This window comes from Cynoglossus semilaevis, chromosome 5 (genome assembly GCF_000523025.1).
Source record: "Cynoglossus semilaevis isolate Cse_v1.0 chromosome 5, Cse_v1.0, whole genome shotgun sequence".
In the NCBI taxonomy this organism is placed as follows: domain Eukaryota; kingdom Metazoa; phylum Chordata; class Actinopteri; order Pleuronectiformes; family Cynoglossidae; genus Cynoglossus; species Cynoglossus semilaevis.
The window spans coordinates 10,355,968-10,380,031 of record NC_024311.1 but is presented as its reverse complement, the minus strand read 5'-3'; the positions used below and the strand labels follow the sequence as shown (position 1 = coordinate 10,380,031).

The 24,064-nt window shown below is 41.6% G+C and overlaps 2 protein-coding genes across 2 annotated transcripts in view; one reads left to right on the top strand and one right to left on the bottom strand.

The window, feature by feature from the left end:
* Nucleotides 1-613: 613 nt before the first annotated feature.
* snrpa1 (small nuclear ribonucleoprotein polypeptide A') lies at nt 614-8,321 on the bottom strand. Its single transcript, XM_025055867.1, has 15 exons — nt 8,139-8,321; nt 7,131-7,278; nt 6,879-6,957; nt 6,753-6,799; nt 6,564-6,666; nt 6,010-6,089; nt 5,538-5,613; nt 5,304-5,397; nt 4,431-4,570; nt 3,685-3,835; nt 3,038-3,166; nt 2,427-2,533; nt 2,142-2,231; nt 1,728-1,800; nt 614-1,359 (listed from the first exon to the last, which is right to left on the bottom strand). Exons 1-15 carry the CDS (start codon nt 8,218-8,220, stop codon nt 1,280-1,282), a joined length of 1,479 nt encoding a protein of 492 aa, XP_024911635.1. The 5' UTR covers nt 8,221-8,321; the 3' UTR covers nt 614-1,279.
* An 80-nt stretch (nt 8,322-8,401) lies between these two features.
* LOC103379036 (mucin-5AC) overlaps nt 8,402-24,064 on the top strand; it is a 31,275-nt gene continuing 15,612 nt past the window's right edge. Inside the window, exons 1-16 of the mRNA XM_025055866.1 lie at nt 8,402-16,518; nt 17,585-17,837; nt 18,091-18,205; nt 19,198-19,282; nt 19,661-19,767; nt 20,225-20,435; nt 20,519-20,644; nt 20,763-20,880; nt 21,413-21,551; nt 22,086-22,193; nt 22,489-22,558; nt 22,655-22,792; nt 22,875-23,039; nt 23,133-23,227; nt 23,379-23,505; nt 23,762-24,017. Coding sequence (XP_024911634.1) covers nt 16,290-16,518; nt 17,585-17,837; nt 18,091-18,205; nt 19,198-19,282; nt 19,661-19,767; nt 20,225-20,435; nt 20,519-20,644; nt 20,763-20,880; nt 21,413-21,551; nt 22,086-22,193; nt 22,489-22,558; nt 22,655-22,792; nt 22,875-23,039; nt 23,133-23,227; nt 23,379-23,505; nt 23,762-24,017 — 2,342 coding nt within the window. The 5' untranslated portion in view covers nt 8,402-16,289. The remainder of the gene's footprint in view (nt 16,519-17,584; nt 17,838-18,090; nt 18,206-19,197; nt 19,283-19,660; nt 19,768-20,224; nt 20,436-20,518; nt 20,645-20,762; nt 20,881-21,412; nt 21,552-22,085; nt 22,194-22,488; nt 22,559-22,654; nt 22,793-22,874; nt 23,040-23,132; nt 23,228-23,378; nt 23,506-23,761; nt 24,018-24,064) is intronic.

Sequence of the window (24,064 nt, the reverse complement as noted above, 5' to 3'; positions counted from 1 at the left end):
TCCCCGTGGAAAATCCTCCCGCTCCCCCCGCAGCGCCGACAAACAACCGCTTATCTCCTCTGTCTCTGAGCTTTATTTTTTAAACAGCTTCATGTTTTTCCACTAATACACACAGCGACTTAGCAGTGTTTCCAAAGGCAGCAGCAAAGTAATGAATAAAAACTTAAGCAAGGTTCAGATCAAACTGTCTGTCAACAACACTAAAAATAAGAAGGAAAAATAAACACGAACCTGAGACTGAAAAGAACTCAATAGATTAGATTAGATCTCCTGCTGCCTCACACGTCACAGCTCACTGATGGATCAACGGCTCCTGTTCGGTGAAATTACAGCGTTTCCTTATTTTCTTATGTTTTCATTAGTAAATGTTTGAGATTTTCACCTAGGAATAAAAGCCTGGACTCAAACAGCTGTGAAATGGAAACTGAGCAGGGGAATAAAGTGAGCAGTTAGTCAAGCAACTTAACCACGACCTCCACCTTGTGGCCTGAGAATGGTATTTGTTAATGTAAATGAAATACATTTGATCCATTTTCAAACATCAGCTCCAGTTTTTACTGTCTCCTACTCTACAGAACGAGTTAGCCTGAAAGACAAGTAAAAAACTGAAATAAAGAAATTAAGTAAATGTTTTTATTGATTTTATTGTTTACAAACATGTATGATAATAAACCTACATTTCCCTTCATTGATGACAAATAAAATATATATTTATAATCTGAGTGGCTGTGTCTAAGGTTGATATACAACAGGGTTGATATACAACAGGAGTGGTCCTGGAAAATCAAACATTTCAAACGTCAAGACTCGAAACTCTTCAATTCATCCCTGTATCTATAGGGGGCAGTGTAACAAAAGCTACAGATTTACTGTATCATTGACTGGAGGCTTCTATTTGTAACGTCCATTCCTGTTGTATAGACACCCAGTGCTGTGCAGCGCCACCTCTGGACAGCTGACTTTAAAACGTAATCAAATATGTTCAGGTAGCACACAGACTGTGAAATACATCAGCCAGACCCGCTGGTTACAAACCATTGACAGGAACGGCTTCATTACAAGCTTTCAATGCGTGGATTCACCAGCAGAGGCGCCAGTCATCGTTAGATGAGGAAACATTTCACCAGTGTAGAGTGAGAGGCAGAGAGTCGAAAACAAGAAAGAAAATCAAAATATGTGTTTGATGACATTGTCAGCTTGTTTCACTCAGTCCTGTGTGCAATAAACATGTCAGAGGTCATAGGTCACACAGACCTGACAACTCTGACCTACTTTAACCTCATCCCCCTGAAGAAGGCCCCCTACGGCCAGGTCTCCAGGTGCAGGTGCCTCCTCCATTGCCACTCAGGGGGTTATAGTCTGAAAAAGACAGACATGAGAGAACGAGAAGTGGGGGCGCTGTTTCACATATATGAACAGTCTCGGGTGCAGAAATATTTTTCATCAGAAAAGTTTCTGTCCCTGGCGTACCTCCAACTGAGGTTTTTCACTGACTAAAGTCAAAATGTGGAAACGTGGTCCTCTGCCGACCTCTAGTGGTGACAGAAGTGACCTTCATCGTTCGGCCAGGGTTGAGTTTAGTTAATCGGTTATATATTTTGTGACATGTAGAGAATACTAAGGCATTGACAGTCAGGATAGATTCTTAAATCTGATAACATCACCATGACAGACTTTGACATTTCTAAACTTTTCAGTAAGAAGAGTCATCTTTGACTTTTACGTACCAGTGCCACGGAGGGGCTTCTTGTCGGTCTTTGATTTCAGAACAGTTGGCGTTGGGTTCGACTGTTCACCAGTCTGTGGAGACAGACACTTGTCAGATCATACAGTGACAAACACTGTCACATTGGTGTGTGTGTGTGTGTGAGAGAGAGTGAGAGAGAGAGAGAGAAAGAGAGACAGACTGTGGTTAAAACTAGTTATCAGACTGCTTCTAGTTATTAGTCAGTGTCTAAGTTTTTTATGCATGTCCATTTAACTGATGTTTATGTAATTACTGCAGAAAGAAAAAGACTAAACATACAACAGAGGAAAGAAAACGCAAAAAAGGCAGTGGCGACGATTACAGCAGAACCACGGGAAACCCAGTGTTTTTAGTTTTCAAGTAAGATCTTCTGAAGAGTCCAGCAGAAACTGACCTGAGAAAGTTTGGCAGATCCTTTGTAGCTTTTTCCTTGTTGAACGCTCTCCCAGATCTCAATTTTCTGCTTCCTTTTCTCCTCCACTTGCTGTCATAAAGAAAAACACACCACGGTGACTACAGATGGAACATGAGTCCAGACAGAAACAGATAGATGCTGCTGTTGGTGGGTAACAGAGGACAACCGCACAGAACAAAGACAGAAACTGGAATGAGTTTCAATGATGAAAACAACACGTTCAAGGGATGTCAAAGTTACATTTTAGCTTCATTTTCACTGCACCTGTTTCTGTTTCTCTATAAAAGCAGACGCCCTGGCATCCAGCTCCTCCTGCATCCTCCTTCGAGCCGCCTCCATGGCTTCATGTCGTTGTTTCACTACGACAGCATCTTCACACACAAACACACACAAACAAATCTTAATTCTTAAGGACTTTAAACCCTCAACTGTGCATATTTGAGATAGATTTGCTTCAACTCTATGGACAATGACATTTTTACAGTAAAAGTGATGTAATAATGTGGTGCCATACAAACTGGATCAGAGGCCAGCCCTTAGGAAAATGATCACTGCTGAAAAATGCTTATCCACTTGACAAAACTGAACAAAAACAAAAGTCTAACTCAAGTCTTCGAGTCTTGGTTGAAACATACTTAATCTCTTACATTAACAATTAGAATAAGAAACATTTGACATAAAAGCCTATGCGTTGATCCCAGTGTGTTGTATCAGATTTTGGAAGTTAAAAATGTACTTGTTATAATCAGTGACGTTGTCAACATGGCAGAGTAAACAGATTAACAGACAAACAGCACTGAGGAAATGAACTTGACTTCACTTCCTGTTAGCAGCATCCTCATCAACAGATGAAACAGTCTACTGCTGCACCTCACCTTCAGGCGTTGCTGTGTCACTGCTGTGGCTCCTGCTGGAGCTTCTTCGGTTCAGGTGCTGGATGAGCAGGTAGACCAAGACACACACCAGCAGCAGGTACCATCCGTACTGGGACAGAAACTCTCCTGCTGTGGGTCACAGAAGGAGGACATTCAGATACTTTCATATGTCCGTGTCTAAATACTATTCCGAGGAAATAGGTAAAATATTGTCACAATATTCTTTAAAAAATGTTACAAAAGCAAAACAAAGCACTTCGTTTTCCTCCTGCAGTACAAGTCGTATTTACTGCTGACCGTTCAACTGTATTCATGAAGCAAATATTTAATCTGTGGCCTTTTTGTTTTTATCATTTAAAACTCGCTCTGTATTTAGGTATTTTTATTTACCAGCCTATATCACTTTGATCACACAGGTGTCATCCAAGCTTTCATAAATTCTTTTGACAGCTAGCGCTAAAGCTAAGTTAATGCTAGGAAGCTAATTAACAGCTAACAAGCTAACTCGGGTTGTTGTTGTTGTTGTTGACATGGTTTACAATAGTTACCAGTCAGCTAATTCAGCGGTAAACAGGTTGAATCGCAGACACAAGTGGTAAACAAGTTTATAAACAAGGTGCTGCTGTCCTCACGTCAACCCGACTTACCCATCATGCCCAGCGTACTCAGGTCCTGGTTATGGGGAGGCGGTTGTTCCACTCGGTAATTTCCTCCACCGTCACCGACCCCTACTTTGTCCATGATTGACTCGCTCTTACTCTGGATTTCCGGTGAACAGTCGGCTAACAGCTCATCTGCTCAGTTAACCGGTTATTATTTTTCTAATGTCCGCTGTCGTCTGCAGACGTGGCTCTTTTATATTTGATGACTCTTCTTCACTGATGTTTGACTAAACCGCTTTACAGAGATACTCCCGCCCCCTACAGGGGGGCTGTGGTGTTGCTCAGGACGGACTGACGTACAAGTTAGTGACACGCTGCGTTGCCATTGAAACATTTCGGCGTTGAGTAAAAACAGGTGTCAAGAATATGACTGGAGCGACTCCAGCTGATTCAGAAAAATCCCTGAACCATTGTTTGGTTTAACCACTCATCATCACCCACCATCACCGTATATGGAACCCAGAACCTGAAATATCTGGTCCTTAAAAAAAAAAAAAAAAAGTTGTAAAAAGTTATTTTAACTATAAATCAAACACAGATGGAGCTGCAGACTGAGTATAGTCTACTAAGTAGTAGTAAGCAGTAAACAGATGTAAGTCAGATTTCCAAAAATCAACAAAATTTGTTTAATGAAAGACATTTTACAATATTAAAAAAACAACGCTGCTTAAAGTATTTTAAACATATTACATAAAAACTAACAGAAACTGGACTTTGTTTGGAGGCGTTTAGGAACCGTTGACATGAGGTTCCTCATCCATGTCTTGATTCTCAACGTTCATGTCCAGATCAGGAGCTCCACCCATCTGTGTCTCCATCTGTTCACTCTCCTCCTCCTCCTCTTCCTCTTCCTCCACCATGCTCGCTGCACCTGAGTGTACAAACAAATACACTTATTTTCTGTGGCAAATTATAAAATCCTCAAAAAAGCAACTATACCATTTTTCTATAGTATTTTACTACTTCAAAACACTGGGTGTGTGTGTGTGTGATGAAGCTGATTTTACCACATTTTCACTTATGCTAATTTTAGCAGCATAATTTATAATCATATGGCTTTTTTAGTTTTTTAGCAAACTACTTCTACTACTTCTCATGTACTTTATGCTTTTATTTTGTAAAACATTTCCACTGCCTTTTCTTGGTGTAGTTTTCAACCACCAGGGAATCAAAGGGGACATTGTTTTAGCTAATAAAGAAATAATAGGGTTTAACAACCATTTTTAAAGTTAATTCAACAATGTTAATAACAAGTAATAATAATAATAATAACTCTCCTCCTCTGATTTTACAGCTATTAAAGTTAATTCAACAATGTTAATAACAGGTTTAATTCTCTCCTCCTTTGATTTTACAGCTATTTCACAACAACCTTCTGAACTAGTTGGTTTTGCCTAACTATAATTAAAATAAATCAATATGTAAAATTATAAGTGAGGAATCAGGTTTTCACACAAACATCAACCAATTATTTTAATGCCTTGCCCTCAGGACCCTGTGGTAAACATGTATACACAGTATGAATAAGAAATAAAAACAAAGTTTTTAATTCTTAAATTTAATTTTAATCGTGTGAGTGAGGAGCAGAGCTCGGTGTCACTGACCTGATCTAAGATCTCGCCCTGGGATCTGACCAGCCTGCAGCATCCCCTTCAACCTCTCCACCTCTGCCAGAGACGATGCATTGGCGATGGCGTTCTGAAGCAGAAGAACAACGTCAAATCAATCAATCTGCAGCGAGGATTGAAAACGTCATCAGGTCTTTGTTTATATTTTTGGTTTATTCCAAGTGGGTAGAGCCAAAGTCAAAGCCACAACATTAGATAAATCAGCTGAACCTTGACAGCTTCCACGTCTGCCTGTGAGGGCCCCGCCCTCTTCTTCTCAAGCTGTGCAGCGGCCCCTGGTGTGAATCTGGAAGAAAAGACACAAGTTAGCAGTGTGGACACAGCAGGGGGGCTTCTCTGACCTTTGAACCAGTGCAGTGACAGTCAAGTGTAGTTTCTTTTCTTAGGTCAAATATTCTGATGGTGCATCCACGGAGACAGCAGTCCTCAGCAGCTCCAGGCTGCAGGTTTGATTACACATGTCTGGAATATCACATCTGACTGCAGTTTAAAAACTCAGGGACAACTACAGGCCTTGTTAAAACCTGAAGGTGTGTTTTCACAGCATCGGTGTTAAGGTTACTTTGGTGATGTCACCGTGAGGAACAGAAAATGACATGTGATCAGTATTTATGCCACTGTTCTTTAAGCAGCCGGATCCAGAGGCTGAGGAGCTGCTGTCTGACCTGGACGTTTGTCTTACGTTTTCGTTCGCTTGGCAATATCCTTTGCGAGTTGAACACCTCGTTTGCCTTTGAACATTTTCTCCGCCTCCTGACGTTCCTATGATGATATCACACGGTTAAAGTGAATGAAATGCAGAGAGGGGGAGAGGGGAGGCGGTGGCCCGGCAGCAGAAGACACACTCACACACAAACAAAAGATAATAAACATCAGAATCTGATAATGTGGCTCTGCTCATGAGTTTCTGTGACATCATCTCACCTGGAGATCAAAGACTGAAGTTCAACAGGTGAGACTTTGATTAACTTTGTCTCACAACTTTTCTTTTTTTTTTTGGTGATATGAAGGTAGTGTTGTCAAGATACCAACATTTTCAATAGTGATATACGATCAGAACAGACAAAGGGCTTAAAAAAAGAGAAAAATGTAAGTGCCTGTGTGACTGGAGGAGGAAAAGTTCAGATCATTTGGCTCGTCCTCAATATTTTGTACCACAATGAAAATAACCAACAACAGAAAGTTTTAGGAACATTTTTTGGTTTGTTATCAATGGAGCTGCTGTGTTGAACCTACCTTTAGCTTTACCTTCTGGAAATCCAGAACCCGGACCTGGGGGATTTTGTTGATGACATACAGCCTGTAATGTTTCTTGTTGGTCACAGGATTCCTCAAAAGGCTGAGAACACGTTTTAGAAACAACTTTAGGATAAAATTCAGCACAAGGTAAGACAGTTCTAGGATCAGTCACTCAAAAAATCTCACCTGAGGAGACTGAGTGTCTTCACTGAAGCCAGAGGATCCAGGTCTCCCTATACACACATTGAATCAAAAACCACATCAGTGAGGAAATATACAGTGGAGAAAGTGAAGAACCAAACATGTACTCACCAGGTCCTGGATGTTGTTGTTTGTGAGAACCAGTTCTTTGAGATTTGGCAGACACTGTTCCAGACTCTCACCTATACGACTGGAGAAACACTGTGTCGTCAGGTTCACTCAAACAGAAACCGCTCTGTGAAATCTGACAGCCTGTCCTGAGGCTTGAATGCCCGACCTGTAACATCTTGTAGTTTTCCAAGCTGAGCACTGTATAAAACATGTTGAGCTAAGAAAATGTTGTACGTTTTAACTGGGACTTACCAAATCTTGTTGTTGTTCACTAAAAGTGTTTTTAGTCTTTTCAGCAACGGAAAGCCATCCAGTTTTCTGACTTCATTATCAGAAAGGTCAATGGTGTCAAACTGGTCCAGAGTTGCTCCAAGATTTTCCAGAACTGGGATTTTATAACCTGTGACAATAAAAAGCGAGGACAGTGTTTTGTCTTTACAAATAAGTAGCAGCCTCAGTGGAGTGAAGAGTTAATATTTTTAGTTCTTTCTAACATAATTATTACAACAGACGGTGAAAATGATACAGGTCTGCTGCAACAGAGAAGGAATGAGTGAATGTAATTTGTTATGATGAGCCAAAAATAAATCTTTGTGGCCGTAACAGCTGTTTGAAGTGCGGCTGTGAAGATGCTTCTGTTCATTCAGTACCTCCTGTGAGTTTGCAATAAACTTCAGTTTCTAGATCTAGTTGTTTTATTTTGATGTGAAAATAATAATGTTTTGTAGGAAACGAACCTTACCCAAAACCCCTTCAACTTTATACATCACTGTCATTGATAGAGAGCAGTCGCATGACCGCGCACAGCGCAGTACATTGATTGAACTAGTCTTACTCTCAAAGCAGTTTTAAAAGTAAGCAACTGGACTCAGAGAGGCGAAACGTCTTCAATTTACTTGTGATGAGTCATGTTGCCGACTTTTAAAACTGATTTTGAGACCAATATGATGATCTGGATAACTAAAATTACAGGTATAAACAGGTATAAACTAGCATTACCCCTAACGTAAAGCAGGGAAATGTCGTGATTTGAAACGACAACGCGTCGTTAAATTCGTACATTAGTTATAACGCACATACACGCCAGAGTCTGGATGATACAGAAACTGTGGCTACACCTGGTCAGGTGTTTGTTTAAACAATGATAGCCTCAGAATAAGGCGTTCACATGAAGCTGGACTCGAGGTTTTGTTAGCCATTACATGCTAATGTTATTGCTAAAAGGAACGCGGCGGGAAGAGAATACACATATACAGTTACCTCTTAAATCCAGTTCTCTGTCTCTGACCGGGTTGGTGAACTGAGCAGCCTGCTCAATCATCTCGGCTGTTAACTTCACCATCACGACAATTTTATTTTTTAATGTTAATAAGTAGCTGCAGCATAAACACACGCTGCATAAGCTGCCTCTGTCTACGAATGGAGCGCCGGTCACTTCCTCTTATATAAAAATGGCGGACGGAAACGCTCGTGAAGTTTCTGTACCGCCATCTACTGTATAGGAGTATGCAGCAGGATCCTACAACGGTTTCCATGTACTGTAATTATACACAACACGTAACACCCATATTGCATGGTTGCGTGTCCATGTGTTTGTCCATGTCCATACCTCTGTCAGGCGGGGACCAGCGGTCCCCAACCGACAAGACCAGACCAGAAATGAGTCAAGCGTCTTGACATGTATTAAATGTCATAGACCAGGGGTGTCCACACTTTTTTGGCTTGGGAGGTACTACAAATGACCGGGGTAAAGTGATCTACCTACATTGAAAAATACTTCTATGTATATTCTATGAATCCTTACTTTAGCCCTTGTGATTAGCATCCTAAAATATAGTTAAATCTATCATTTTTAATTTTTTTGTTTCTTTAAATGTAATTGCTCAGGATCTATCCGCACTACCTTTGAGATCTACTGGTAGATCCCGATCTACTCATTGGGCACCCCGGTCATAGACAGATGTGACAGAGGGAATCTGGTCATTTTTCAAAATAAAACGTTGTTCAGAATCAGATAATAAATAAAACAGAAATAACGTAAGTTATGCATTATTTCTATGCGGCCCAGTACCAATTGACCCACGGACCGGTGCCGGAGACCACTTGAATAGAGGAAGGAGACAAGGTAGTGTAGTGGTAGGACGAGGAACTGCAGCCACACCAAACAAAGGTTCTGAAACATCAGGTCATCAGTGCAGAAAGAATGAAAAAAAGATAAAATAGTGATATTGATAGTTTAATGGTGTGATGAAAATAAACCAGTTCACCTACTATACTGTCTGTACAGTATGATGTCACCTGTTCCTTTTATCTACTTTGATGTGACATGTTTGAGACATGAGGTATAAGTTAGTTCCCATTACCAAACGTAGCCACAATTTATTCACACAGTGATGTCAACAACAAATCTAACGACTGATGCGATGACGCTAACGTCCTCCCCAAAACAACACAACACCTGAACCAGCCCTGGGTTTGTTTGTTTGTTTGTCCGTTTATCCACAGTAGATCAAGACAGAACATGGAGCTGATGGAGGACACATACATGGACATGCCAGAGATGCAGGCCCTTCTGTTCGTCAGCAACACAGTCTACTTTGTCCTCCAGAGGACGGACGCACTCAGACGCCTGTCCAAAGAAGAAACCACCTTCCACATCAAACGTCTGGCCAACCGCACCATGAGGGGACTTAGCTTCGTAGAGGGACACCTGCCAGACAACGACGAGGCCTGGCCGCTGTCCAAGGACATGGTAGATGAGCTGGAGAGCGAGTACGGCAACAAAGTGGTGCACATGCTGCTGGACACGCATCGGTTTGTGGAGGCCGCTGTCGTCCTCTGCCTCTACAGGAACATAAAGATGTTGTTTGAGGAGAAAGAGCAGACTTGTTCTCCCAGCTGCAGCAGGTGTCTGGTCTTCTCACTGGTTCCTGTTCTGATCCTGGTTTCTATTGGTCTGTTTTTTATTTTCAAGTTTTAGCTTTCTGCACATACAGTAGGAGACGTACGGTTTAAAGAGCAGAGAGAAGACACAGTGACAGAGTGTAGATACGATAACGGTCGGTGTCACTGCAGGAGATTTGGAAAGACAGAGGCAGATGATTGGCTGACACCAAAGGAAACAGCACAGTATTCCATAAACACCAATCCTCCATCCATCCATCCATCAACCACTTTATATCCAGTTCACATGGACTCGTTCATCTTTGTCAAAGATTCATTGGCAGCAGTTCAATGACCCTGGTACTGTTGGTCTGTCAAAGGTCGTCCCATAAGACCAGAATACTTTTCATCAGGAAAGAAGGTTTTCTTTAGCAGGAAATCAACGAGCCAGCAGATATTTGAGATTCTTCCCTCAGACATTTTAATCAAGTTCAGATCCTGTCAGTGACGATAACCATAGTACCAGGAAATGATAGTACCAAGAAGAAGACATTAATCAGATGACCATGTGTGTCATACACCCAACTCTCCAGTCATCAGCAACCAACACCACCCTTAGGGATAGTACCGATAACTAGCAATAGGAGCTAGAGTGGCACAGTGGTAGGAAGTGGTTTTGGGTTCCATTCCACTTTGTGGGAGATGAACAGGGTACAAAGCAATTGAAATCCAACACACAAACATTTATAAAACAGGTGGAAATATATAAAATCTAATCACATACCACTAGAGGGAGTCCAAGTACCACTCACGTACGTATTTTTGTTTTAAAACTACTGGCCTAAATCATTCTTAAACCTCCAATCATACTGTATGGGATTGCAGGAACAGCAATAATGTAAAAGACCAGCCGAGGGCAGTGTTGGACTGGTGCCAATGGCTGCTCCATCATGCTAGCCCTGATGGCTGCTCCATCATGGTAGCCCTGATGGCTGCTCCAAACAGCTGAATCAGGAGGGTTTCAATTGCAGGTTGTGTTTAGATAAAGACACACCTTCACACAAACACAAACGCCCAGTTCACACCTTTCATGTCCGTTCAAACATCGCTAACCTTAATAAAACCGCAAACATGTTTGACGCGTACAAATATTTGAGCAAACTTTACGGGAAAGTTCAGTGGATTTTTTTCATTCCAGCACAAATCATTAATTTATTAATGAAAAAATCTAAACAAGCTAAAGCTGATGTCATTCAATAGTGTTTCACCTTGACATTAGTTTCATTCCTTCTCCCTAAGTTACTGCAGGTTTTCAGTGGTTTTCAGGTCCTGGCTCAGGGAGCTGGGAGTACACACCAGGTTCTGTCTCTAGTTCCTGTCTTTGGTTCCCACGAAGATAGTTCCCAGTAGTCCTGTCACCAGTATCTGCAGCGGAAGCACACCTAGTTCCTATCAGTAAGAAGGGACAAATTACTACTGTCCTTTGTCACTGGTACTGAGGTGGAAAAAGATATTTTAGTATAGTAGTAATGTTGTCATTATGATACTACACCTTGGTTGGGAATGCACTTTCAAATACTTATGTATCTGTAACTTTCAAATACTTATGTATTTGAAAGTTTTAAATACTTTCAAATACTTTTACAAGTATACTTTTACAAATTCTGGTGGCGGTGGTTGCTCACATAGTACTTACTAATATCCCTAGTCCCCAGTACTAGTTTCTACAGTTGACAGTGATAGTACATAGGTCCAGTAGTACATAGTTAGAAAATAAACCTCAGCAATGGTGGCCAGTAGGGGGCTCTGTTTTCATGTTTATATTTACCGTAGCTGCTGTTGCTACATAACAGTCACACGTCAACCTTTATTTATTTACTCTCCTGTAATTGTTCGCCCTGTGCGTCAAATCAAACACCCAGTTATCATTCTGTACTGTATAAACAATCATTTGAACACTGCTGTACATAGATTAGCATATATGAAGGTAAGTCAAAAAGTTCCAAGACAGATGTAGAACCATTTCAATAATCAGAGAAAAAATGCATCTTTAACCAAACTAAAGGTTTTTGATCTCACTCCACCTGAAGGTTGCTTCATCTTCATAGAGAAGACACATCATCAGATGTGTCTTCTCTGGCAGAAATGACAGCTCTGCTGCCACCTACTGGAATAGTACTTAATTGTTGTGCCTGCCATTGTGACACAGGGGAATTAAGACATTATTTGCAGCAAATAAAAAATTGTTTTCAGACCAATTTTCCACAGGACATGTGGGGATCTCTCACAGCATACTAATGTGCTGCCACCCAGTGGTTGAAAATCATTTGACCTTCTGGTCAACATTATGAAATCCTGTAGCAATTTTGACCCCTCTTTTTCCTCTTGCATAAAAATGAACTTGTGACGGTAGTTCTTTACTATCAGGATGCTAAAGCAAGACACTAAATGTCTCCTGATGGCCTGAAAGCGTCCAACAACGTAAACCATTCAAATTATCAGAAGTGACAGGAACCACGTGGAGACAACCCAGGTGGGGGCAGTACACCCAAGCATCACTTCCTTCTACCTCTGATGATGGCGTCTTCTGCGTCTCTTCTCGTAACTCGCGTCCTTAAATCAGAGAAATGAAGATAATTGACTGTTTGACGTACCTATGAGTAAGACAAATGTTGAATAAAAGTAAATATCCTTGTTTACCGACAATGAATAGCTGTACTCTCCACCCTTCATCCTGTGAATCCGTGTGGCACCGCCTTGCTCAAAGGCACTGTGTCAAAACTGATCGAGGACTGGGAAATGTCAGACCAAAGGCCCAGATCTCCCCTTTCAGGAATTCAGCCATTCACACTCACATTCACACCTGTTAGTGTGAATTTAGAGTGAACAATTTGTCATGTTTTTGGAGCAACTGGAAAAAAAACCACATGAACTCGAACCAACAACTTTAACTGGTAAAAAATGTTTGCCCAAAACCAGGTGAATAATTAAATCACGAGAGAAGAAAGAAAAGAAAAAGACAATGAACCAACACCAGGAATATTTGACTGGGAATTGGTGATAATAAATCAATACACTGATGGAGGAGATTGATACAGTATCAGGAAAGGAAATCTGGTGACACATCAGTGACTGATATTTTCTCACAGCCTCAGCTGAGACTGATCTGGTGAATTAAAATGACAATTTCCATCTTCCAAAAAAACAGACACTTCTGTTGTTTCAGTGCCGACCAGTTTTAGAAACTTCTGTTTTCATCTACACTGACCCTCTGACTGAATCTGTGTTAAACTAATGAATATTTCATCTACAGGACATCACCCTCTCAAACCAAAGGTAAAAAATAGAAGCTAGATACAGGAAAACTCTGATCCATCAGATGTTCACCACAGTGGACCATCTGCCTCCATCCCACCCTCCAGCTCCATGTCCTCTTTCTCCGGTCTCTTCACCTCCAACACCTCCACTGTCTCTCCTCAGCTCAGAGCTAAACCATCTCCACCCCACCTTCTCTGACTCCATCTCCTGTCCATCCTGGTCACCCCCAGTGAAGATCTCAACACGTTCATCTCTAACTCAGATTCTACTGTTTATGTTTATAGTGTAGCGGCTATCACACCTGCCTTACACCCAGAAGGTTATGGGTTTGAGCCCCAGTAGAACCACATACTCTAGCCTCCTCAACTATCATGAATGACCCATGACCCTGGTCCCCTCACACTGCTCTTCATCTCTGTTGAGTACTGTCCATCGAGCTCACTGGGCCACACTGGTGATTGTGGGCCGGCCCCTTATTTCAATGCAATTAGCTGGGTCATGATGTATAACCCTGCAGCCCTCACGTGGTGAGGGGCCAAAGGAGGGGGTTAAAAGACAATTGGGGGTTGGACCAATCACAGCCAAAGCCCTCTCCCCAGTGGGCTAGTCTCGGCTCAAAATGCCAAGGTCGATACGTTGGTCGACTGCTGACCCTAACCCACCCACCCCCAGAGTGATGACATCATCATTCATTTAGTCTACGTACGGCACATTACGAAAACGCACTCACAAACACAGAGGCTCTGTGAAAACAGATCCTGACAGGATCCACATCCTGGAGCCAGACTGCCGAGTCATCAACACCAGCCAAACAAACAGCCTCTCCTCCTTAGAGCAACACAGGGTTGTGTTCACACCCCAACTATGATCTGCACTGAGCTGATGGAGTGACGGGCGTGGACCACGGTGTGTCCACGCAGGGAACCATGAGCCACAGTTGTCCCACGGTCAATATCATGTCTCAAACATCTGTTTGTTTTTCCCCTTACTTTTCTATGAGTGTGTGTGTGTATGTGTGGTTTAATTGCAACAACGAGACTTGATGGTGACAGGAAATAGATTCAAGAAAACATCCGTTGTCAACCTGGGGACTTGGTGCTACACTTTAAAGGATTCTCGTATAAGAAGTACTATCAGTACTAGCCTTCAATGGATACTATAGTATTTTACTACAGTATCTTTCGTGTCTATAAGTGGCTGCTATAATGTTTTTATCGCTGGCTTTGTTTGTGACAAAAAGTAATTTAAAGCTACAAATTTTCATGTAAGTGCTGGTGGAGGAAGCAGTGTTTGTGTATATATATATACATACAGTATATGTGTGTGTGCACACTGCTGGCCATCTTGAACAGTGCCACTCTGCATCAATCATCAGAGACTGTTTTGTCACAGGCTCCGCCTCCAAAGAGCAGAACAACAAATTAAAAATTATTTTGTCTAGTCTAATTGCTAGGGGGGGGCAAATGACTGGTGGATGTACATGCAACAGCATGCAGTAGATGCAACAACTGTGCAATAACTATAAAACCGTCCCCTGTTCTTTTCTTCTTCTGTCACTAGAACAACAGTAGAACAACAGTTTCTGCGTCGCTACGATCAGAAACATTGATTTTCTTAAAGGTCTTTAAAGAGAGAGTGGTTCACCGACGCCCCCTTCTGTCTTCTCTACCTACAGTCTCCATATTAATTAACCCTGTTATTTGAAGGTTTGTTGAGTCGGTGCCACATCACTGCCTCTGTTGTTTTGGTTGTTGCTGCTGCTGCAGTGAACCACTGAATTAAACAGCCCGTCACCGTCCCACGGACTTCTTCTTCTTTTAAAACAGAATTATGTCGATGATATTATTTATTATCTGACTTTGTGATGTAAAAATAGTCAAGAGCTAGTCAATACTGATAGATGAGACTGAATTTGTCAGTATCACCATCGGCTCCTGAAGTACACGTTAGATTTTTCCTAACGTTACTGCAACAAACCTAACTTTTAAATTCGACCGAATGTTGAAGAGTTTCAGATCGACGACAAATCTTTCTTCAGCACCAACCTCATCAACGAGAATAAATGAAATGTAGTTGGGAAAAGAAAACAAAGAGAAACAGAACATACACTCAGAGCATGTACTGTGACCACTATGTGTACTATGGCACTGGAGTATTTTCAATGTTTACACCAAGATGAAGCTTTTGTGTGACTAAAGTTTGATTTGTCACAGTGATGATTTCACCTGTAGATGGGGCTGAAAATACTGTCAAAACATCCCATGCCAACACCATGTGACGACCACTGAGTAAAAAAAACACAACGACCCCACTGGTACTAACAACTGGTACTCCTGAACACGCTGTGGGTCTTTAATATAACACATATATTTTCTTGCACAACCTCCCCTTAGTGGTGAAGTGGTAGGTGCTCTTGCCTTACAGCAAGACGAGCACAAGTCCACAGTCCACAAACATTAGGCTAATGGTTTTTACTTGACTACAGGTGTGAAGGTTTGTGTAGTGAACCTGGTGAACCCCCCAGGATGTTACCCCAACCCATTCAAACCAGTCTGAACAACAACTGTTACAGTGGACCAGAACAGAGAGAGAGACGAGTACCAGGAAGGCCAAACCAGAGGCCACAAATACTGGGCAGAACACCAGTGAATACTCCACTACACTCCAACTGGCTTCTGACCACTGCTTCTTACGCTGACGACACAGTGCTACGTTTATCTTTTTTTTTTTAAAAACAACAAAATGCTAGTTAGTGGCTATATTTGACATCAGAGACAGAGGTGGAGATCCAGAGGTCTGAAACAGCACCAGGTGACTCTGAAGCACGTACAGGTGTCCAATAAGAAGCTGGTTCATGTTGTGCTGCACCTGAATGATGTTTTGGGTTAAGTTAACTGTAAAAAACTGGTATAATGTTCAGACTGTCATGGTTTAAAGAGGACAGAACCAGAACTCAGCCTCTGTTTGAACCAATCTTCTTATCGTCTTCTGACAGACACAACGGAAAGAATTCAAATAATTGTTAGTGCTGAAAATGGTTGAATTTACATTCAAGCCCTGCTAAATATGTTCACTTTGGAAGTTAGTCATCACAGGGCTGGTGAACTTTCTCCTCTGATGAACAGAGAGAAACTGGAGTGGCAGCGATGGAAGCCACAGAATGTTTGCTGAGAAAACAAACAGTGGAACCTCCTGTACGGCCAAAGACGTATGTCAAAGATGAGGAGCTGCCGGATCCTCCCTCCTCCACCACCTCCATCACCAAGACGACGTAGCTCCACCTGGATGCTTAGGACAGGTGGAAGGGGTTATAAAGTCTGCTGTGCTCCAGCTCTGTCCTCCCAAACTGCTCCAGTCCTCTGGACCAACATGGGGACTTCAAGAATCCAGAATACCTTCTGGTTCTTTTTCCTGACGCTGCTGGTCGGCGCTCACTCAGGTCAGTCGGACGCAACCATGACAGATGTCATACTGGGAAAAAAATAGAGATTTTATATATATGACGATGAAATATACTACATGATAAAATAATGTGTAGAGATGTGGTCTGAATTTGGCATTTCTTGTTATTTACAGAATTTTTAAATCCGTTTGAGAGGGTTTAAAATCTGGACACATTCTTTCTTTGTGCGACAGTAAATGTTTGTAAAATTTTACAGTAAAAAGTTTCTAAAGTAAAAAGTAAAAAGTATTTATACATAAAATATTTAACATTGTTAAAAACATTAATATTTTATTTCACCTGTAGACAAATAATTTGGTAGCTTAAAAATTATACGATTTTTAAGTATTGATGGACCGATATATTGAAATGAATTATATTTCACAACAAAATACAATACGTTATAATATATAATGTAGTGGGAAATTCATGATAGAGCAGAAGAGTTTATATATGTTGATGACATGTACTGTAGTTTTCCATGACAGATGTACGGTCAATAAAAAAAAAAACGATTTCATTGGTAAACGAGATTTGTGAACGTTTTGTTACGTTTTTTTTTTTGTTGCCATAATTCACGTTAGTTGGTAGTTATCTGGTTCTAGATCTTCTGAGAAACTAGGAACCGTTCCATTAAAAAATACTGAATTCAAATCGTAGGATCTGAGCGGCGAGGGAGCGGCCAATCAGAGAACCAAGAATTGGCCATAAAATATTTTTGTTTAAAACAAAGGAAATGGTTATAAGCATTTTTGGCATTTTCCAGCCAAACCAGTTTTCTTACCAACTTTGACCAACTTTTTTGTAATCACTGAGCAATATAAATTTTTAAAGTTTTTAGTCCAAAAGTTCAAATCTTTGGCCATGCATTTGGCTTTCGCTGGAGAAAAAAAAGTTTTCTCCAGCCTCTCCGCTCTTCTTTTGGCTAACCTTTGGACCGTTTTTAACTAACTTTTCTCTTTACCAATGGTACCGAACATTTCTAACTAGCATAAATGTGGCCGTACCTTTTGTTTTTGCCGTAAGATGAATTAATTTCTCGCTGACTCTTTTGCTTTTGCAGAGTCTCACCTCGACCATGTGTGCACCACCTGGGGGCACTATCACATGAAGACATTTGATGGACACTTCTACCAGCTGCCCTCCACCTGTAACCACGTCATGGCCATGCAGTGCAACGCTTTGGAAGAAAATTTCAACATCCAAATGCAACGCAAAGTTGTGGACGACATCCCCACCATCGACAAAATCATCATGAAGATCGATGGAACCGTTGTGGAGATCAATAGAGACGGTCAGAGTGTCAACGGAATTCCGTAAGAACATGAAAAAGCATGAAAAAGCAGTTTTTTAAATTAACTGAAAAGCTTAATTTGCCTGCAGATGTTTGCAGACGATGTGGTTATTTTTCCATTCAATTTCACGACGCTGGAGTAAAAATGTGTTTTCGCATTTCTACGTTGCAAAAAATAAACATTTGGACAATTTGATATCCTTCGGATGAGCAGATTGTTGTTGCTCTTACCTCTTCCCTTTCTTCTCATGGAGTTTGCTCTTGTCCCCATGTAGGGTGACTCTGCCACACATCACCTACGGCGTGTCACTGAGGGGGACACAGTCCAGTATCACTGTAGAATCCAAAATGGGGATCATTGCCATCTGGAACCTGGACGACTCTCTGGACGTAAGAGCTTTTATTTGATTGGTTTAGGGTTAGCTTACCTTCAACATTGTTATTTTACTTTACATTAGCTGGAATATCTGTACAAAGGTAACAAAATTAGCTAATAATTTCAAGCCACCCCCCCTTGAAATTCACCAAAAGAAAAAAAAAACAATCAGCAAATTTAAATGAAAGCAAATATAAATTTGTTTGCAAACTTAGTCTAGACACAGACTAGTCAAACAGTTAACCAGCAATCTGAGTTACATAAAAAAATACCTAAAACTAGATAAATGTTCTTCCTGGTTAAAAATGAGTCCTTACAGTATATCCTTGATGATTTTTTTTTATATTCCTACTTGCTGTGCACACAGGTTAATAAGTAGGTGACTAAGTTAGTGCCCTAGAGGGTGACTAACTCAGTGACTCAGTAGGTGACTAAGTTACTGCCCTAGAGGGTGACTAAATCAGTGACCCAGTAGGTGACTAAGTTACTGCTCTAGAGGGTGACTAAATCAGTGGGCCAGTAGGTGACTAAGTTACCGCCCTCGAGGGTGACAAAATCAGTGACTCAGTAGGTGACTAAGTTACTGCCCTAGAGGGTGACTAAATCAGTGACCCAGTAGGTGACTAAGTTACTGCCCTAGAGGGTGACTAAATCAGTGACTCAGTAGGTGACTAAGTTAGTGCAGATTACAGCAGCAGCAGTAAAAGCTGAAGGTCGGCTCAGCTCATTAACCCCAGTACAAAGAGGCAGCTGTTTAACTTGGGCGTGACCGTGGAACCCAGAATAAAGAATAAACATTTACCATCAAACAACATAAACCAACAATTAAACAGCAGGGACTTTAATGCTGTTGCAACACTGAGCAGTGACCAAAGGAAATAGTTTTGATTCCATTCAAATCAATGACACTTTTGATGTAGTCCATTAGAATGTGGGCCATGATTTCTGGGTGTGTGGTCCATAAATCTGGAGCTGGATGCTGATTCTGAGTGTGTCTTTTCCTTAGATTGAAATCGACGAGAAGTACAAGAACCAGGTCTGTGGGCTGTGTGGAAACTTTGATGGTGTGTCCAGTGACTTTGTAGTCGATGGTAAGAAGTCTGTGTGTGTGTGTGTATGTACTGTGAATATATGTAAATATTTGTATTTATATTTTTTTAGGTGCAAAGGCTATGTCTAGTAAAGTTCTTTCCCTCTCACTGAAGGAGTATTTTAAGTATTTTATATATATTTTATATGTACGTAGTAGTTTTTGGTTTACTCTGGGAGTGAGGGAAATTTTCACACTGTGTATGAGCCAAACAGACTTGACACTAAAGGAAAACGTTGACGGGACGATTGAAGTTGTAATAAGAGGGGGTGGGGGTAGCTTGCTGAATGTGTGTTAATAATCGCCTACTAAACTAAAATTTAACTAAAAAAAGTTAAATTACAGAAAATTACATTTGTAAAGTACTGCTGTGTTTCAGGGATCAGTCTGACGCTGTCGGCCTTCGCCCAGAACTACAAAATCAACGACCCCACCCAGTACTGTGAGGAGCCGGACATACAGGAAGTGGTGGAGTGTGGGAACCAGGTAGAGACGTGTGACCTACTGTAAAAGATAAAAACCTAAAAAACACGTTTGTCTGTGGGCTGAGACTTCGGGCCTGACACACGGGGCTGTACACCCCCAAAAACACCACAGCCACGTGATACATTCAGAAAAACTCAAAACTGATGTTGTTGGCTGTCATTTTTGGGCCACGTCGTTGTCTCTGCTCTCTCGTTTCCTTTGTTGACTTAATTCTTCTTTAGTTCTTGGTTTATCACAGTTGTGACATAATTGGCTTGGTTTGTTTTTGCTCTGTTTCCATTTTATTTTTTTCTCTGTCCTTTTTGTTCTGTTTAACCATTTGGACTCTTCTAACCTTTTGTTTTGTTTTACTTTGTTAACTTTCAAATATAATTGTGGAAAACGCTGTCTTACCGTGTGACGACGAACTCTCACTCTCCTCTTTGTCCACGTGTGTGTTTCATGTCCATGTCTGCAGACATTCTGTGAAGGGTTCTTAAACAGTGTGGCGTTCGCTGACTGTTTAGATGTGGTGAACGTCACTTCCTTCAGTCACATCTGCATGTCTGACATGTGCAATGCAGTCAACGACAGCAACGAGATTCTGTGTCAAACCATGTCAGAATATTCCAGACAGTGTATCCACGGCGGCGGCCAACCTCAGCAGTGGAGGAATCCAGACTTCTGCAGTACGTTCTCTGATTTGAATTCTCGCACTTCCTCCACCGCTCACGGCCTCATTTCAACATGAGTTTCATGTCGTTCCTCCTAGACGTGGAGTGTCCATCCAACCTGGTCTACTTGGACTGCAGCAGTGCTTGTCCTGACAGCTGCACCACGCCCCAGGCCAGTCTGACCTGTGACAACCACTGCCACGACGCCTGCGGCTGCCCTGCTGGTAACAACACAGAGGAAACTCAACTAAACAGATCATCTTTACCAGGGCTCAGCCTGTTGTAGGTGAAACACTGTGACGACCCCCAGAGCACCAGTCTGACATGTGGTCTGCTCCACAGGAACCGTATACGATGATATCACAGACACCGGTTGCATTGCACAGGATCAGTGTGCGTGTAAACATAACAACCAAGTGTACCAACCTGGAGAAACCTACACTGTCAACTGCAGAACCTGGTGAGGACCTGGACCAGTGACTCTGCACCTGTAGACACCTGCAGTCAGACCAGCAGTAAAACACAGCAGCACAGACCTTCACCTTTATTTACTTTAGTACAAACAGTAGCTAACTCTACACAGTGACTGCCTTATATAACAGCTAAGTGGCATAGCTAATCCCAAAAGTAATCAGGGTCATCTATGTACCACCAGAGGGAGCCAGAGCTACGTACATCAGTGTTACACAAACCCAGGTTTGAGCACCACTGTCTGAAAGACGCCTCAACCAGAACACACAAACAACCTCAGCGGGTGAAGAAGCACACCGTTTTTTAAATAAATATCAGTGGGGCATTTTAACCTTAACATTAGCAGGGCAACTAGCATCAGCCGAATTATGGGCAGGACATTTCAGCCAAACAACTCTATTAGTAACCTTGGTGACACCTTTAGCTTCGCTAGTCTTAGCAACACCTTTTAGCCCGAGTATCTGAAAGAATGTGACAACACTTTAGGTAAATCCTGTGTGTGTGTGTGTGTGTTCTCTCAGTGAGTGTCAGAGTGGCCAGTGGTCATGTGTTGAGGAAAACTGTCCAGGAAGTTGCTCTATTGGAGGCGGAGCCCACGTCAACACCTTTGATGAAAAAGCCTACACCTTCCACGGGGACTGCACTTACGTCATGACACAGGTAGGTGGTGTCATCACCCACGATGCCATTATGTTGCGTATTGTACCGTAGTACATCATATATAAATCACAGTATTACATATTATGTATATTATAAGAGCTTGTATGTTATGATAATGAATTCCTATTGTGCATAAACACAAGGAATACTGTCACATATAATACTGATCACTGTAAATTGTGCAGTACGTAGTACTGAGTCAAGTCGTATTTTTTATTATTTGACTGTATTTAATCAAATTCTATATCGTATTGTTTTGTAAAGTAATTAATTTATCATATATTATAACATGTGTATTGAATACTTTACTATTGTACTGTTATATTTATATCATGACTTACAATATTAAAATGTTATATATATAAATATATATTGAAAAGAATATTATTTATAATTATTGTGTTGTGATATCACAAGATTGTATCAAAATACATTGTTAAAATTAAACTTTTTTACCTTTAGGGTATCCCGTGGTGTCGATTGCATAATTAATTAAAATAATATAATATTGTCTTTGTCTTTTATTTCCTACAGACGTCCAACTCACTCTTCACTGTTCTGGTGGAACTTCACAAATGTTCTCTGACTGACAGCAGCACCTGCCTCAAATCTGTGACTCTGTCTCTCTACAACAACTCTGTGGTACATTAGTCTTTTTTACACCTTCACTTTGACAACGTCATTTCACACAGTTATTTTAATCTGTGAGATTAAAGTAGAGGTTTTTCAGTCTAATCTTCAGTCGTGTTTGTTTTTCTTCTTGGCTGAAAAATTTAAATTTATTAGTCACTCATTTTATGTCAATTATAAGAACATTTCTCACAAGAACTTTTTTTTAAAAATGTGACTTATTTATTTCGATTCAACCCATGTTGCCTTAAAAATGTTGGTGTTATGACTGACAACACTGGAAAATGTCTTCTGTAAAAATGTCCAGGTGATCAAAGTTCTGGGGGACAGACAGATCTTCATCAACCAGATCCAGTCACAGCTTCCACTTTTCACAGGTACATTAGCATTCACTGAGGGCCAAACCTAGAGTACCAGTACCGAGTCAATTCTTAGTGAATAATTCTCATATGTTTTGTCGTCTACGTCTACAGCGGAGGTCAGTGCCTTCAAACCATCGTCCTTCTACCTGGTCATGGACACCAAAGTTGGCTTACAGCTAATGATCCAGACGTCACCTAAGATGCAGCTCTCCATCAAGGCTAAACCTGCTCTCAGGGGCACCACATCTGGTCAGTTTTCTGTATTACAGTGTGTGGTTGACCTTTGACCCATCATTCAGTCTCTACAGTAACAACAATCTCTATCATTCAGGCCTGTGTGGAAACTTCAATGACATCATGAGTGATGACTTCAAGGTCTCCAGTGGCCTGACTGAAGGAACTGCAGCTGCCTTTGTCAACACGTTGAAAACCTTAGCCACTTGCCCTGACATCACCACTCGCTTCGAACACCCCTGCAGCCAGGGCATCAACAAAGGTACGGTGTTTCCCTTGACACCGTAAATCAATCCTACCACTCACCGACTTTACTTTGACGACAAAAGCTTTTCTTTTGTTTCCCATATCACAGAGAGCTACGCCAGTTATTGGTGCAACAAAATGGGAGACCCCTATGGAATGTTTGCTCCATGCCACCCCGTCATCAGTCCCACCGGCTACATAGAGGTGAGTCTGCACCCACAAACCTAGTGAGGAGTCGCACGGGTCCCACAGACCCCACAGACCCCACAGACCCCAGAGTGTGGAGGGGAAGAGGAGTTGAGTTCGGTTTTCACTTGCTCACAGCGCCTCCTTCCTGTCTGCCTCTCTCCAACAGAACTGCATGTATGACACGTGCAGCTGTGACCTGAGTGAGGACTGCATGTGTGCCGCCATCTCCTCGTACGCCTACGAATGTTCCGCTGCAGGAATCGCCCTGGATGGCTGGAGGAACAGCATCTGCGGTGAGTGGAGCAGCAGAAAGTTAAGTCTGTGTCTGGCTGAGAGACTGTGAACATGGAGGTGACAATATCTAACAGTGCAATGAATGAATTGGCATAAGAAATATCAATAAGACTAAGTTGTTTGAAGTTGTTTTTGAATAGTCAAATACACAAATATAACAAAAGAAAACTTAAAACATTTCAGCTAAGCTAACAGATAACCTTCAGATAAAGGACAGTCCACAAAGACTACATTTCCATCTCTTTTTCCTCTCAGGTAAATACACCAATTGTCCAGAAGTGACACAGGTGTACAGCTACAACATGACCACCTGCATGAGAACCTGCCGCTCTCTGAGTCAGACCGACTACTCCTGCATGGTCAACCACCCCACGGTGGACGGCTGCGGCTGCGATGTGGGCATGTACTTGAACGACGCCGGTGTGTGTGTGTCCAAGGGTTCTTGTCCCTGCTATGACAAAGACACCATCATTGCACCAGGGGAGACCTACAACAAGGACAGCATCACCTGGTGACTGTTTACCTGAGGCTGTGATTAATGGCAATATGAAGGTGCTG

What these genes read in the sequence shown, in the direction of transcription:
- snrpa1 (XM_025055867.1), bottom strand. Translation starts at nt 8,220, where the DNA reads ATGGTGAAGTTAACAGCCGAGATGATTGAGCAGGCTGCTCAGTTCACC. An exon ending in TCCAGAAGGTAAAGCTAAAG is followed by an intron (nt 6,090 to 6,563) that starts GTAGGTTCAACA and finishes ATATCATCATAG; the next exon opens with GAACGTCAGGAGGCGGAGAA. An exon ending in GAGTACGCTGGGCATGATGG is followed by an intron (nt 3,167 to 3,684) that starts GTAAGTCGGGTT and finishes TGTGACCCACAG; the next exon opens with CAGGAGAGTTTCTGTCCCAG.